This window comes from Sinohyriopsis cumingii, chromosome 2, assembly GCF_028554795.1.
Source record: "Sinohyriopsis cumingii isolate HCF-2022 chromosome 2, ASM2855479v2, whole genome shotgun sequence".
In the NCBI taxonomy this organism is placed as follows: Eukaryota; Metazoa; Mollusca; class Bivalvia; order Unionida; family Unionidae; genus Sinohyriopsis; species Sinohyriopsis cumingii.
In genome coordinates, this window is record NC_142962.1 from 56,947,974 (window position 1) to 56,962,044 (window position 14,071).

Here is a 14,071-nt window from a genome sequence, read left to right on the forward strand (position 1 = left end):
ATCTCACTCAAATTAATAGTGTACACAGAGACACTTTTCACATCATCATCTTTTTTGGATATCATTATGTACATTAAAATTTTCTAGTATACGATTATACCAAGCTAAGTACTTTTCTGTATTATTATCTTCTGATAATCGCTCATTTCAGATTAAATTAAAATTCCAGCAAGTCCACAAGTATTCTACAATCGGCTAATACCCCCAATCCAGTAAATAACCTGACTACACTGCATAAATGAAACAAACTACTTTCTTGGTTTTTATTGCTAATTAAAAATCTGTTCAGTCTCTTTTTCAACTGTTTTTTTAACTACTATAGCTGAAGTTCAACTTTTCACCATCCTCAATTTTTGTCACTTCAATACCTGTATGAAAGTGGGTGAAAAATCATGTGAGTACTGCAGTTGATAATGTAAACATTTTCGTAAGACATATATGTGTACGGAATTCTAAGTCTATATATATTCTATATATATGAAATTTAAATGATTCAGCTGGATGAAGAAACAAACTTGAAATTTCTAATGATGACTTGGTTCTTGAACATTTATTAAAGTTTACAATTTCTTATATGTCCAAGTATACCAGGACTATCTTTGCCTTTCATGTCCTGGCCACAAATCATGAAAATTTTAGCATTACAGAATGATGGCTAGTTGGCTGGTGTTAAATGGCACATGAACGTATTAAAGGGTATATTCTGCTAAGGCAGCTGTAACAAAGTGCATTTCCCAGAGACATGCCACTGTGACAAACATTGCCTGGTCTAAGCAGAATCCAAACCTATGCACTTCTGGTCCCAAGTCTAGCATACTTACCAATGAGACACAAAAAGCTCTCCTGGTCACCGAATGATATAAAATTATTGCAACATTGTAAAATAGTATATTACATTAAATATACTAATTTCTCAAAATTGGAAAGTCACAATAAATTCAACAGGGCAGAAATTTCCCTTTATTTTAGTAGTCCATACAGAGATACACATTTTAAACTGCTAAAAGCATGGCCCTCCACATATTTCACCTCTAAACATTGTTTTGGCCAACATCTGTAAAACTTAATAGCTGACCACTACATGTCTGCCCCCACCTGAAAATAATTCTGTGGGCATCCTTGGGTAGATCACATGAAACAAAAAGCAAAACCTGTAATCAAAGACAGAGAATACTATGGCCTTTTAAATTAGTAAAAAATGAATACTATTGTATTTATAAGTCTCATTTTATGTAATGTTTCTAACTTATAAACTGCATACAAGCTTAATTTTCCAGTTATATTGTCACTGGATCATCTCAGGTCAAAATATATGGCATGTCTGGGCAAAATCTGAAACTCTGTGATAAATAATATGATACATGCATTCAAACGGTTTGACACAGTGTCAAAATATAGAACAGAATGTCATCTATGTATTTACAGTATACTGTAGATCCAAGCCTGTTCAAGGTCCATATTTTCATTCTTTTATAGTTGGATTAGGTATACTTGTAAAATGTTCACATTCTAAGTGTAAGTTAACTTGCTATTTACTGAATTACTAAGGATTTCAATGAAGCATATATACCAATGTTCAATATTTTAACATTGTATCAAGCCTCTTGAAATAGAAAGTCATATCAACATGGGGTTTTCACCAAAACACTTCTTATAATGCTTTTTTGGTTCTTAACAGCAATTAAGCTGATGCCAGTCTGACATGTGGTATGACTTTCTATTTTGGAAAAGTAACAATAACAATGCTTGCCATATTTGATATCAGATTTGCAATATTTCCATTTAGGACCAACAAGACGTCATAAAAGGCTTTCTGGTGAAGGCACAATGTTGAAACGATCAGCCATCTAGAAGACCAGATTTGCACCATTTTTACTAACAAGCATGTCCATGTTGATATAACCATTCATTCAAAGGAGCAAAGATAATACAATATTCAGGATAATCACTGTTATGGCCTTACTGAATACCATTTTCATTTAAGGCCAAGCAGACCTCATAAGAAAAGAAATCTTTCAGTGAAAACCCCATGCTGATATGACTTTCTGTTGAGGCGAAGCAACAATATTTTCAAGATGGCTATCATGGCAGCAATAGTGGCTGTCAGGCTGTTACCATTTTCATTTAGGACCAACTAGACATCACACAAAGTCTTTGAGTGAACACCCCTATGTCAATATGACAATCCATTCTATAGAAGTAGTGATAAGATTTTCAAGATGGCCACTGTGTTGGACATACTGGATGTCGGAGTGGTACCATTTTCATTTAGGACCAACTATACCATAGGATGAATGTCTGTGTAAAGTTTCATGGCAAACTAGCAATCGTCCATGCATGACCAGCAGATTTTAAAAGAAACTGAAGATATAGTACAACTGTGTGACTGTGTGAAAATGGGTAAAATTCTGTGACTATCATTCTTGTTCATTTCCCGCTGTACACGTAACAGTCTTTAGTGATGAGAAGTGTTTATTAAGATATCATTAACAGCTTAAAGAAAGGTGGGTGTTACTCAACAAGATAATAGGTTTATAACTAACAATTCCTTGAAACACTGCTTCACCTGTGAAAGAATTTATGATGATAGAGACAAGAAACCTAAATACCTAACGATAGTTTACAAACCTTAACCCTACTACACAGTATATATAATCTCAAAAGGTGCTACTGCTTGTGAACAATATTTGATTGTCAAAAACTTTAACAATGAACTTGAACATAAATGCTACTACTGATGCCATTGATGTTGATCAAGTGGTGCTTGCATCTTTTTAGATGACACCAAAAGGATGTGCTTTAGCAACAACTGATGGGTATTTTGCAAACAAGACACATTTTTATTAGTCCTTATCAATTTTATTTTTGTGCTAAAACCTCATAAAACAGTTTACAATTGTCTCGTTATGTGACTGGACTGAAGGTACAAGTAATTGGTTTTAGTAACTTTAAATAAACGCAGTTTTTTGATCAATTTAAAACAAGTCATCATAATGGTATAATATTTGCAGAAGTAAACAAATTCTATAATAATTACAACAAAAATTTCATTTTACTTGGAAAAAAGCATGCACTCTGGATAATAAATTCTCAGTATCAGTAACAAATCATTTTGTATTTGAACATAGATGAATTATATATAAAAAAATATTTAAAAAAATAAATGACTGCTAGGAAATCAGAAAGCAAATATAGTAAATAACAACAAAATGAGTGTCCTCCTGTCAAAGTGAAATTTTTGATCTGTGTGGCAAGTCTAAGCACCAGTGTAAATTAAGAGCTCAAGTCACTTGTGACTCAGAATGCTACAAACTGCTTGGGTATTTTGTTAGTTTGTTCACTGCTTTGTTTTCTTTTCTCTTTCTTTATCTGCTACTAAGAGAAACCTTCATATAATAAATAGAACCAAACTAATGCACGACATCCAAGCTAACTTAACAACTTGCTTACCTCCTACCGCAGAACAACTCAATAACTGCCTGCGTTCATTGCTTGACAAACATGCCCCAGCTACCAAGTGCAGAGTATCAATTCAAAAGTGTTCTCCATGGTATAGCAGTGTTAGGAACCAGCTTCGCACTGCTAAAAGGGACCGCCGTAAAGCTGAGAGGCTTTGGCTTTCCACCAGACTCACTATTCATAAGCAAATCTATGAAGCCTCAAAGAAGAATGTCACAAATATAGTCCACGCAGCGAAATCAGCCCACTACACTACGAAGATCATGGAAAGTTCCAGCTGCAAAGAGCTCTTCGAGATTACTAACAAGCTAATGTCAAGGAACAAATCTACACCACTTCCAACTACCTTCTCTCCAGTCGACCTTCCAGACATGTTTGCAAATTTCTTCCGTGACAAAGTACAAACCATTAGAGATAAGCTTGACACCACAATTTCAATTGACTCATCGTCACCATACAGTTGGGATACAGAATTTGAGTGGCAACCATTAGCAGCATTTGAACCTGTCTCTATGGATTTTGTACGTACAATCCTGATGAAGAGTACACCAAAGTCATGTGAACTTGATCCAATTCCAACATCACTGCCGCTTGAGTGCTTAGAGCCAGTATTGCCTTCACTAACTGATGTTATTAATACCTCTCTCTCATCCGGGGAATTCCCATCATTTTTCAAAACAGCCATTGTAAAGCCTCTGCTGAAGAAACCAACACTAGACCATAACGATTTAAAGAACTACCGCCCAGTTTCTAATCTCCCATTCATATCAAAAATCTTAGAAAAGGTTGTTCTATCCCAGTTTGTATCTCGTCTAAATTCAAACAGTCTTTTTAGCAATGTACAATCTGCATATCGCCCTTGCCACAGTACTGAAACTACTCTTCTAAAAGTAGTTAATGACATTCTCTCTGCGTTGGATAGTGGAAAGATTACAGTCCTCACCCTCCTTGATTTGTCTGCAGCATTTGACACAATAGACCATGATATATTACTTAATCGTCTCCAGCATGTATTTGGCATTCATGATACAGCCTTACTGTGGTTCAAGTCCTACTTGGTCAACAGGACACAAATTGTATCTGCAAATGGAATACACTCGAGCCCAGTTGATTTATATTGTGGTGTTCGACAGGGGTCTGTTCTTGGACCTGTTCTCTTCATTCTGTACACTCAGTCACTCTCAAGTGTCATAGATCATCATCCAGTGTCTTACCAATTGTATGCTGATGACACCCAAATATACAAATCTAGCCACCCAACTGAAGTTGATACTACCATCCAAGGTGTAGAGAGGTGCATTTCTGATGTGAAATCATGGATGACATGTAACAAGCTGCAGATGAATGAAGATAAAACTGAGGCCATTCTGATCACAACACAAAGACTTTCTCATTCACATCCTTTACCTCAAGCAATAAATATCAGCAACACCAACATTAAATTCACATAATCAGTACGAAACCTAGGTGTTACTCTGGACAGTACTCTCACACTGCACAAACATGTCATGAACTTATGCAAGGCTGCATATCTTGAGCTGAGATGCATCAGCTCAATTCGCAAATATCTTTCAGTTGATGCCACTAAAACACTTGTGTGTTCATTAGTACTTTCAAGACTGGACTACTGTAACTCAATTCTGTCTGGTTCATCTCAATATCTGCTCCAGAAACTTCAAAAAGTTCAAAACACAGCTGCTCGGATCATACTTAGAGTACCACGATCAGAGCACACCTCCCCACTGCTCTGTACCCTATACTGGCCATCCATTCGATCCAGAATCAAACACAAAATTTGTTCTCTGTGCTACGTTTCACTGTCAGACTCTAGTCCAACATACTTATCTGACCTCACCCATGTGTACACACCAGCAAGATACTTACGCTCCTCTTCTGACAATCGTATACTCATTATTCCCACTATGAAAACACAGTCATATGGACAGAGTTCTTTTGCATACCAGGGCCCAGCAATGTGGAATGAATTGCCCACTGAACTTAGACACAAAGACACAGTGATCACATTCAAGAGGGCTCTCAAAACTCACTTATTTCGACTGCAAGGACTTAAAGACCTAATAATGTTTCCTACCTTAAATATTCTCAGCATGTTTTTAAATGTTTTCTAATTTCATGGTGTTTGTTTCTGTAATCATATCATTATATGTTTTTTATCTTATAGGTGTTGTCTAATGTTGCAAAGCGCTTAGAGCTTCTAAAGATTAGGCGCTATACAAAGTCCTCATTATTATTATTATTATTATTATTATTTCTTTTCACACAAAAAGTTTACATTAATTAAATATTACAATGGGTAATACAGCAACAAATTGATGTTTTAAAAGGTATTATTTAAGGATTGGGTTTCCCAGTTATGTGTAAGGATGACTAATGCTGGCAATGGGCCTATGTACTACTATATAAAGAATAGTGAAATGAACAAGGCAATAAAATATGAAGGCTAGTGAAATTAGTAAGGCAATAATGTGTGAGTGTGTGTAATCTGGATTTTTAATGCAGCATTAACAATTTTTCAGTCATATCACTATCATGTCTGCAGTGTGACAGTTTATAGTGATGTCTAGCACTGGGGCATCATGCTGCATACATGTAGCATGATGTCTCACCCAGTCACATTATCCTGACACCAGGCCGAGCAGTCCAAACACTAACCTATTAATGATGAGCACCAAACAAGGTAGCTGTTAGTACCATTTTTAAAAGTCTTGGCCGGGTATCGAACCCATGAGCTCACGCATCCGAGGCAGACGCTCTAACCACTAGGGCACCAGAGCAGTTGCAAAGCAATGAAGTATGAAGAATAGTAAAATTAACAAGTCAATAGAAGTTTGCTCAAGTTCCATTTCAGTTAATAGCACTACAGGTGTACAAGAACTGCAAATAAGTAAATCACACCAATTTTGGCAGCAGTTATTCTGAATTTACAAAATTTCTCAAAATTTCATGATGCAAAATTATTATGATTTATAGCATGCATGATACATTATTTATAGCATGCATGATACATTATTTATAGCATGCATGATACATTATGCAAATGCATCAAAACTTCAAGCTGCAATCCTCTGCATAATGATGGTAAATGAGATGGAAGACAAGACATGATTTTGTGGCTTTCTAATGATGGTAAATAAAAAAACAAGACATGGCATAATTTTGCAGCTCTCCTGATGTAAAATGAAAAAAAGAGAGGAAAGAGAGAGGGAGGGGTTAATTCTGATGATCACCCTAACTCTCCACATAATATATTTACATATAAATATGTTGAGTGATTACCAATGTGTTATTATTCACACAAACACATCCGAAATGTAAAAAAAATTGTCAAAATGGTCAGCATGCTATAGGAAACTGCAGCAACCCACTCATTATAAATTCAGAATTTGCACAGAAAAGCGTTCCACAGCCAGACAAGGGAAAAAGTACAATATACAAATTTACTCTGTATTCTGGACTCCCTGAAATGTTTACTTGTGCTCATATTTCTAAGTAGTTATATGGGTATCAAAATTGATTCTGGGAGGGCACACAGCTTTAAAGTGAGATATGGTAATCAATATTTTATTGTAGCACATAAGTTTATGTACCAATACACAGCAGGCTTTTGATACGTGAAAAATATATACACTTTCCATGCAAACACATAATGAATTCAAAGACAGTAGGAAAAAAAATGATACACTACCCTATCAAAGAGGCCAGGAGAAAAGTCATGGCTTAGTCTATATCTGGAGACCATGTTTGAAACAAGGCTAACTGGGCTAACTGTTGGGCTACCTAGGGTACCAAGTTCCTGAATAAAGGAAAGAAAAGTAAGAGTGGGAATAATCAGGCAGACATACTGAACCATGCAAAAGCTAAACCCAATCAATTCTGTGAGGAAACATACACTGTACATACACACAGAATTGTAAAAGTTTTATTGAAAAAACCTAATAATTAACAGTACCTACTGTCCAGTGCTAATCTAGCTTTTTTTTAACAACCCAAGCACTTTAAACTCTGTTTCTTTGCCAACGGCAAAACTACAAAACTGAGACAAACAATAAACATGGAAAATGTGGAAATTTACTAAACCTAACATGATTATCAATCTAACAGAAGTATTTCAACATTGTAAACATCGTGTCCTATTGGTTTGAATTCCAATGACAAAATGGCAATCTGTTTGTTTTTGACCAACAAAACAAGGAGCAAAGTACCATCTGTTTCTTAATATAAAATGATGTGGTTATATACTACATCCCATATAATTTATTGTCTTTTAGTAACAAAAAGAAAACCATAATAATAATACCAAAAATAAATGCAAAAAGCATCAATTATAGGTCAGTGAATAATGAATTAAATGAACAACTTTTTACTGAAAAATATGGGCTGAAAACGGATGATTTTTTAAATTTTATTTGTGTGCCCTTTTGAGTCCTGTTGATTTAAACTGCTTCATTTCAGTGTGCTTAGGTAGCGTATCCAGTAAGATACCCTTTTTTATTCCTGGTTTCTCAAATTTCCTGCTTCTGAGCAATTGCTTTGGATTTGGATTTTTTTTTACAACTTTAACAATTTGTCAGCCACCTCACTATGATGTCTGCAGTGTGACAGTTTATAGTAATGTATGTGGGTAATCATGCCACAAACATGTGGCATGTGTCCCACCCAGTCACACTGTCCTGACACCAAGCCAATTAGTCCTAGTATTAATCTCTTAATGCTGAGCGCCAATCAAGGCAGCTACCAGTACCATTTTTTAAGTCTTTGGTATGACTCTGCCAGATTTTCGACCCATGACCTCCCACATACGAGGCTGATGCTCCAACCACCAGGCCACCAGAGAGGTCTATGAGCAATTGCAGCTAGTATAATGTTAAGAAAACATGGTCAGAACAACTACTTTTTGTTGGCAGACTGGCTGGATTCCTATGACAAAAATCAAGGTAGTATTAGTGTATATTTGTATTTCTCTATAAAACCTTTTTATATACCTTGTTTTCTGTCATAGGAATCCAGAAAGACTGTGTACTTCGATGAAAATTAATTGATGGGTCAATATGTAGGTGTGTCTGCTATACATGAATGCCTATACCAATGACTTTATAGCATCATTTTTGGGTGAGGTGTGCATAGTCAAGAGGGTATATAGGGGCAGGTTCATGAAGGCCAGTCAATGTGTCCCATAACCTGATTCAGGTTTGAATCTACACACACGCAACACACACACACACATATATATAATGATTTTTTTCTTTCAGAAAACTGTATCAGAGAACTTCACCAACAAAAGTATGTTTTGCTTCTATACTGTTTTAAATATTGTTTAGTTTTTGAAAAGATTTACAAATACCACAGTAAAATACTAAAAATATCTAACACCTGACTAATGGACATTTCTGGCCATGTCCAACTGTAAGGTTTTATTTGATCAGGTCCCAAAACAAGTCTTGGAGGATGGCAACAAAAATTTGTTATTGTTGCTAGCATTTATTTTTAAATTTGTGCCTAAGCTACACATATTTTGTTTATAAATTCTGAATAACAAAACACCAACATACTAACATATGGTGTTGAGGATATATGTTTGTTTATAGCACATACATAGGAGTAATCATTCAATTATGAAATGTTTAATAAGCCAGAGAGACCTCTATACCTTGTGGCTATACCAATAAATAACTTAGAAAACATAATGACCAAAGGCATGAGACAATTCTGGGCATCTTATGTCCTTTGTCTAACATGTCAAATTAGCAGTCATTTGAGTTTTGAGCTTATTTGTCGGATATGTCAAGCAAATATTTTAGTACATCTCCTAAATATATCAATATATTTTCATACTTTTTAATACAAGGTTATCTGAGCAAGTACGATCATTTCACCCTGAAATTAACAAGGGTGAAAAACATTCTGCCATATTTTCAACTGTAAACTTTTTAAAGATAGAAGGACAATGTCTGATCTGTTAACATCAAAACTGTAGGGAGCTACATGGAAGTCACATAGCTAACTGCAATAGTAGTCATTAAAATGTTAAAAAGCCTTAGAAATAGTCTTAGAAACATAAATTAGTCAAGACTAGTCCTAAGCAATAAGAAGTAAAAGCTTGAAAATGTTCATAACTCCTTGAGCATAAATCTTTTTTAATTTTACTATTTCTACAAAGTAGTGCCGAAAACAAAATACATGCCATCAAGTCAAATCAAACATGTCATCTCAAATAAAATCTTTGTACTTTTCATTCCATTTGCTACATATTCCACATACACTTGCTAACAAATTGAGTCCAACTGCACTGTCTATGCAGTTTGTTCGGAGCAACCACTAAAAGAAGCAACCTGATTTTCTGGCATATTATGTGACAGATGATCAATGTCTATAATGTTTATAGCTGGGCTCAATTTATAAGTGAGCATATATGGTAACTTGTCACAAGTAGTTAAGAGACAGTTAATCAAATTTCATGTTATTCCCCATGAAGATTTGTATTACAATTTTAAAAGAATTGGTGAATCATGGATACTACAGATGGGGGGGGGGGGGAAAGATCATATTATCACAACATAGTCTATGTTCCTCAGTAATAAATTTATAATAATAAATTATGAATTGCTGGTTACTGCAGCAAGAATTTACATTTCTGATACCATATGAGATATGACTTAAATTTTTCAAAATTGAAGTTTTTAAAATTGTACAATTTTTCATTCCATTTATCTGTTTAACATTCAAATTTGTACGTCTGTAATTTTCTTGTATTAAATATTTCAATTTAAAATCTTACAAACCTCTTCCCCAAATATTGGTACTTTTGGAAACTGCTTGTGGAGGGAAGCAACAATACATCTCTGAACTGACCTGTCTGCTTCAGTCTGAAGATCATTCTTCCCCTAAACATAAAAAATTACATACAATATCAAAATGCCTCATATAAAATTAAGAATATAAAAGGTAACTGTCCAATATTGGTGATATTAAAGAAAGTGGTCGTCCAAAAGTTTTTGGGAAAATGAATAAAGTTGATTTAGAGTGTGAAATACAAATTAAAACAGACCTTTATTTAGGATACTCAAATAGTAATCTTAAATTCAACAGCAGCCGATCATGTCAAAATCTATTAATTTCATACCAACTGTGCTGCAAGATCTGAAAACAGACAATTTTGCTTGACAGCCCCAGACTTGTGGTGAGGTTGTCGTGGAGGTAGAGGAGCCATAAAAACTGAGTAATACCAGAATGCCAGATCTGTAGCTATAATTAAATTTAAATGGCTCCATAATCTTTTGCAGATTATGTCAAACTCTATTTATTTCATGTTAGCTGTAATTCAAGATCAGAAAACTTACTTAAGTTTTATTGAGGGCCCAGGAGATGTTGCAAGGAGATGAAAAAAAACATAAATTCTGTGCAAGAGATGGACCCCTCAGCAACTAGAATACTGCATCTGGGCTATATTATATTGAACAAATTGCACATGTACATAGGCCTGTAACCTTGTTCAAAAGCTGGACACCATCACCAATCCAGCTAGCAATGCCTGATTTGGGCTATATTATTTTGAAATCAATTTAGTATCCCTGCAAGTTACTACAATATCTTGGGGTTTTTCATTTTCTTAAACAAAACAATAACTATTAAATAATTATTAATGACTTATAGCAAAGCCAAAGCTTTACAGCCATCAGTTTCATAATAAAGAGCCCTGTAAATCAATGCTGGACTATTGGGTTCATTTTTTGGCAAGCCAGATGGATTATCATCTTATATGAAAAGTTGTGAGACCCTACCTGAAGGGACAAATTTTACTGGTAGCCTTGGATCGGCAGACTGACCCTGGTACATGCAAATGATGAACATCAAATTTGGGCCGCGGAGGTGAAATGTTAGTACTTGAAAAACTATTCTGTTTGAAAATAAAGTAACGCATTCTTCATCAAAAATGTGCACAATTCTTATTTTGTGCACAATTTTGTCTGCATAGGATTAAAAATCTTGCGGGAAATCTTAAATTTGGGGGGATTGGCATGATTGCGTGTCCTAGATGCAACCCTGCTAAAGCACATGACTATTATAATTAAACTGATATGACCATGTGGAGCAATTAATGAAGATTATTTTAATTTTTATCTAGCAAAAAATGTGCATAATTAAAAAAATTCCATCCACTGACATCTTTTTCAAATGCTAACAATATTCTATGTGCCAAATTAGGCAAGAAAAGGTAAATCAGTTAACTAAACCTGTGCATAATAAAGAATACAAGCATGGACATCCACAAGAATTTATGACCAACGGGATTCTTAGTACATATGTCAAAAGGAATTTAAGTGTGGGGTAAAAAATAAAATACACAGCAGTACCAATATCAGGTTTCTAACTAGTAATATGTTTGGTGTGTGAATATGGGAATTTCACAGACAGGTGTGAGGAAAGCAATGATAAGTATGGGTAAATAGGTCAGCACAATAAAAACTAATGTAAGTTGGGTGTGAGAACATATTAATAGCAAGTAACGTTTTTGGGTTTCAGGAAGGCTTTGACAAATCTGGATAATCAGGTCAGCATCATGACATAATAACTGGGTCACATCCCTGCTGTTTCATTTAGTTATGATATGATCTGGGGGAAGGAAGCTGTCAATCATCTAGTAATGGTTTGCAAATCATATTCTGAAGGTGGGAAATTGTGTGGGATTACGATACGTGTAAATAGATAGATACAAGATATAATGTGCAGAAGAGAAAGCAGAAGACAGAAAGCAGAAAGAAATGCAAAAAGATGGCAGAGAAAGGAAAAGGGACAGCAGATATAAGATGTAGTTGGAAATAAGATTCAGCCAGATATATAAGATGATGAGTTAAGAGAAAGGATACCTAACAGATATAATGGAGTGATAGATATTCTGAGTGGACAAATATAGTGAGAAATAATGTAGATAAACATTAGTGTAGAATTCGGAGAGGTGGACAGAACTTAGTAAATTGGATATAAACAGTAGATTACAATATGACTTAGTGTCATAAATAGTATACCCTGGTCCCCGCCTGACCCAAAAGTCAACAAAAAGACCCAACAGGTCAGACCAACCACACCTAATGGGTCAGAAATTTCTCCTTGGGTGGAGAAACTAAAATCTAAGATATAGCTGTACAGGGATGGTCCTGGCTTTTAAAAAGCTGTCGCCAAAAAAATCGCCAACCTCAATATTTTGTCGCCAATTTTCAAAAAGTGTCGCCAAAAAAAGTAGTGTACATTTTTCCAAGTGTTAATTTAGTCTATTAATGTAACAGGCAATGAAAATTACAAAAGATGGATTAGTTAATACTTTAATTACAAGAAGCATTAACAAAATGTTACAAAGTGTTACATGAAGATCCGTCGCGATTTTAGGGCTGCCCACTTGTTGAATGCAGTTTCAAAGTCTAATTTTTCACATCTGTACATGCTGATTCTCATTAAATTCTCGAGAGATGAGATGCAGAGCTTATTTCTGATGTCAGTTTTTATGAAGTTCATCTTACTGAATCCACGTTCACAGTGTACAGTGCTGACAGGTGACACCAGTAGTCTCTCAGCAGCCCCCCCCCTCCTTTATGGCTAGCTTCACAAAGCTTGTAGCGAATTGCTTCCTAAATCCCAAGAATGATCACTGAATGCTGTATAAATTTTCTCGACAAGAAAAATAGGATCTCCATTCCCACGAATGAAACTTACACGAGTCAACACCCGGCAATATTGGACCGTATATATAAGCATAAATTCACACCCAACTTAGGGATTCTTTCACTCCTGTATTTTGAGAAATAAATAATTATTATTAATTATGCAAAACTGTTTTTTTTTTTTTTTTTGCTATTTCTTGTTGCGGAGTTTAAGTCTCTGCAGCCGTAACACAGGATTGATGGCAAAAGGAAAAGATCAATGAATAAAATGCTGCACTGGCGACAGATGTAATTGTGATTTAGATTGTTTCCATTGGCTTTGTATTTATACACAGTTGTCGGTACTTCAAAGCTTATCAGTTTTCAATGAAGGTTCAGCAAAACTATTGTATTGGTATATGTATAAAAAAACAGAAGGATTAGCCATACAATTAATTGTATCTGTTCTATTCGCGTCTTAAGAAGTGGGTCAGTTGTAGGTATAGTGCGGTAGCATGATTGACTGTATCGCAGCATACAGTACTCAGCCCAGATGTCAGCATAAGCAGATTATGATGTAACAATGCACCGTAAAGATGGGGTTGTCAATAAGAACAAAGGATTGTTTGTGTAACAGATTGATACCAATGCATTGCTTAGTCAAGTTTGTGGCTTCCTTTCGTTCTGCCTTTTAATTTATCCAGTCCAAATCCATGATTGTATGTACAAATTAAATAACCAAAAAGTATGTCGCCAAAAAAATCGCCAGATGGGATATTTTTGTCGCCAATAAGGAAAAAAAATCGCAATTTGCGACATTGGCGAAGCCCAGGACGATCCCTGGCTGTATTTATAAACTGCACAATGTATTTTTTTAAATATTGGGCAGGGGACTGGATGCCGATGAATATAAGTCATTATAGAATGCTGAAAAATATTTATGCAGAAGACTATCTTTT

At 35.1% G+C, this 14,071-nt stretch overlaps 1 protein-coding gene across 2 annotated transcripts in view; it reads right to left on the reverse strand.

The window, feature by feature from the left end:
- The window catches only part of LOC149804924 (3'(2'),5'-bisphosphate nucleotidase 1-like), a 53,645-nt gene that overhangs the window by 37,207 nt on the left and 2,367 nt on the right, over window positions 1-14,071 (reverse strand). Inside the window, exons 2-3 of one of the 2 annotated variants that reach the window (XM_089945939.1) lie at window positions 10,260-10,361; window positions 7,166-7,273 (exon numbers count right to left, since the gene is read on the reverse strand). In XM_089945939.1, the coding sequence (XP_089802065.1) occupies window positions 7,166-7,273; window positions 10,260-10,361 (210 nt within the window). The remainder of the gene's footprint in view (window positions 1-7,165; window positions 7,274-10,259; window positions 10,362-14,071) is intronic. The other variant, XM_089945940.1, reaches the window with a different exon arrangement.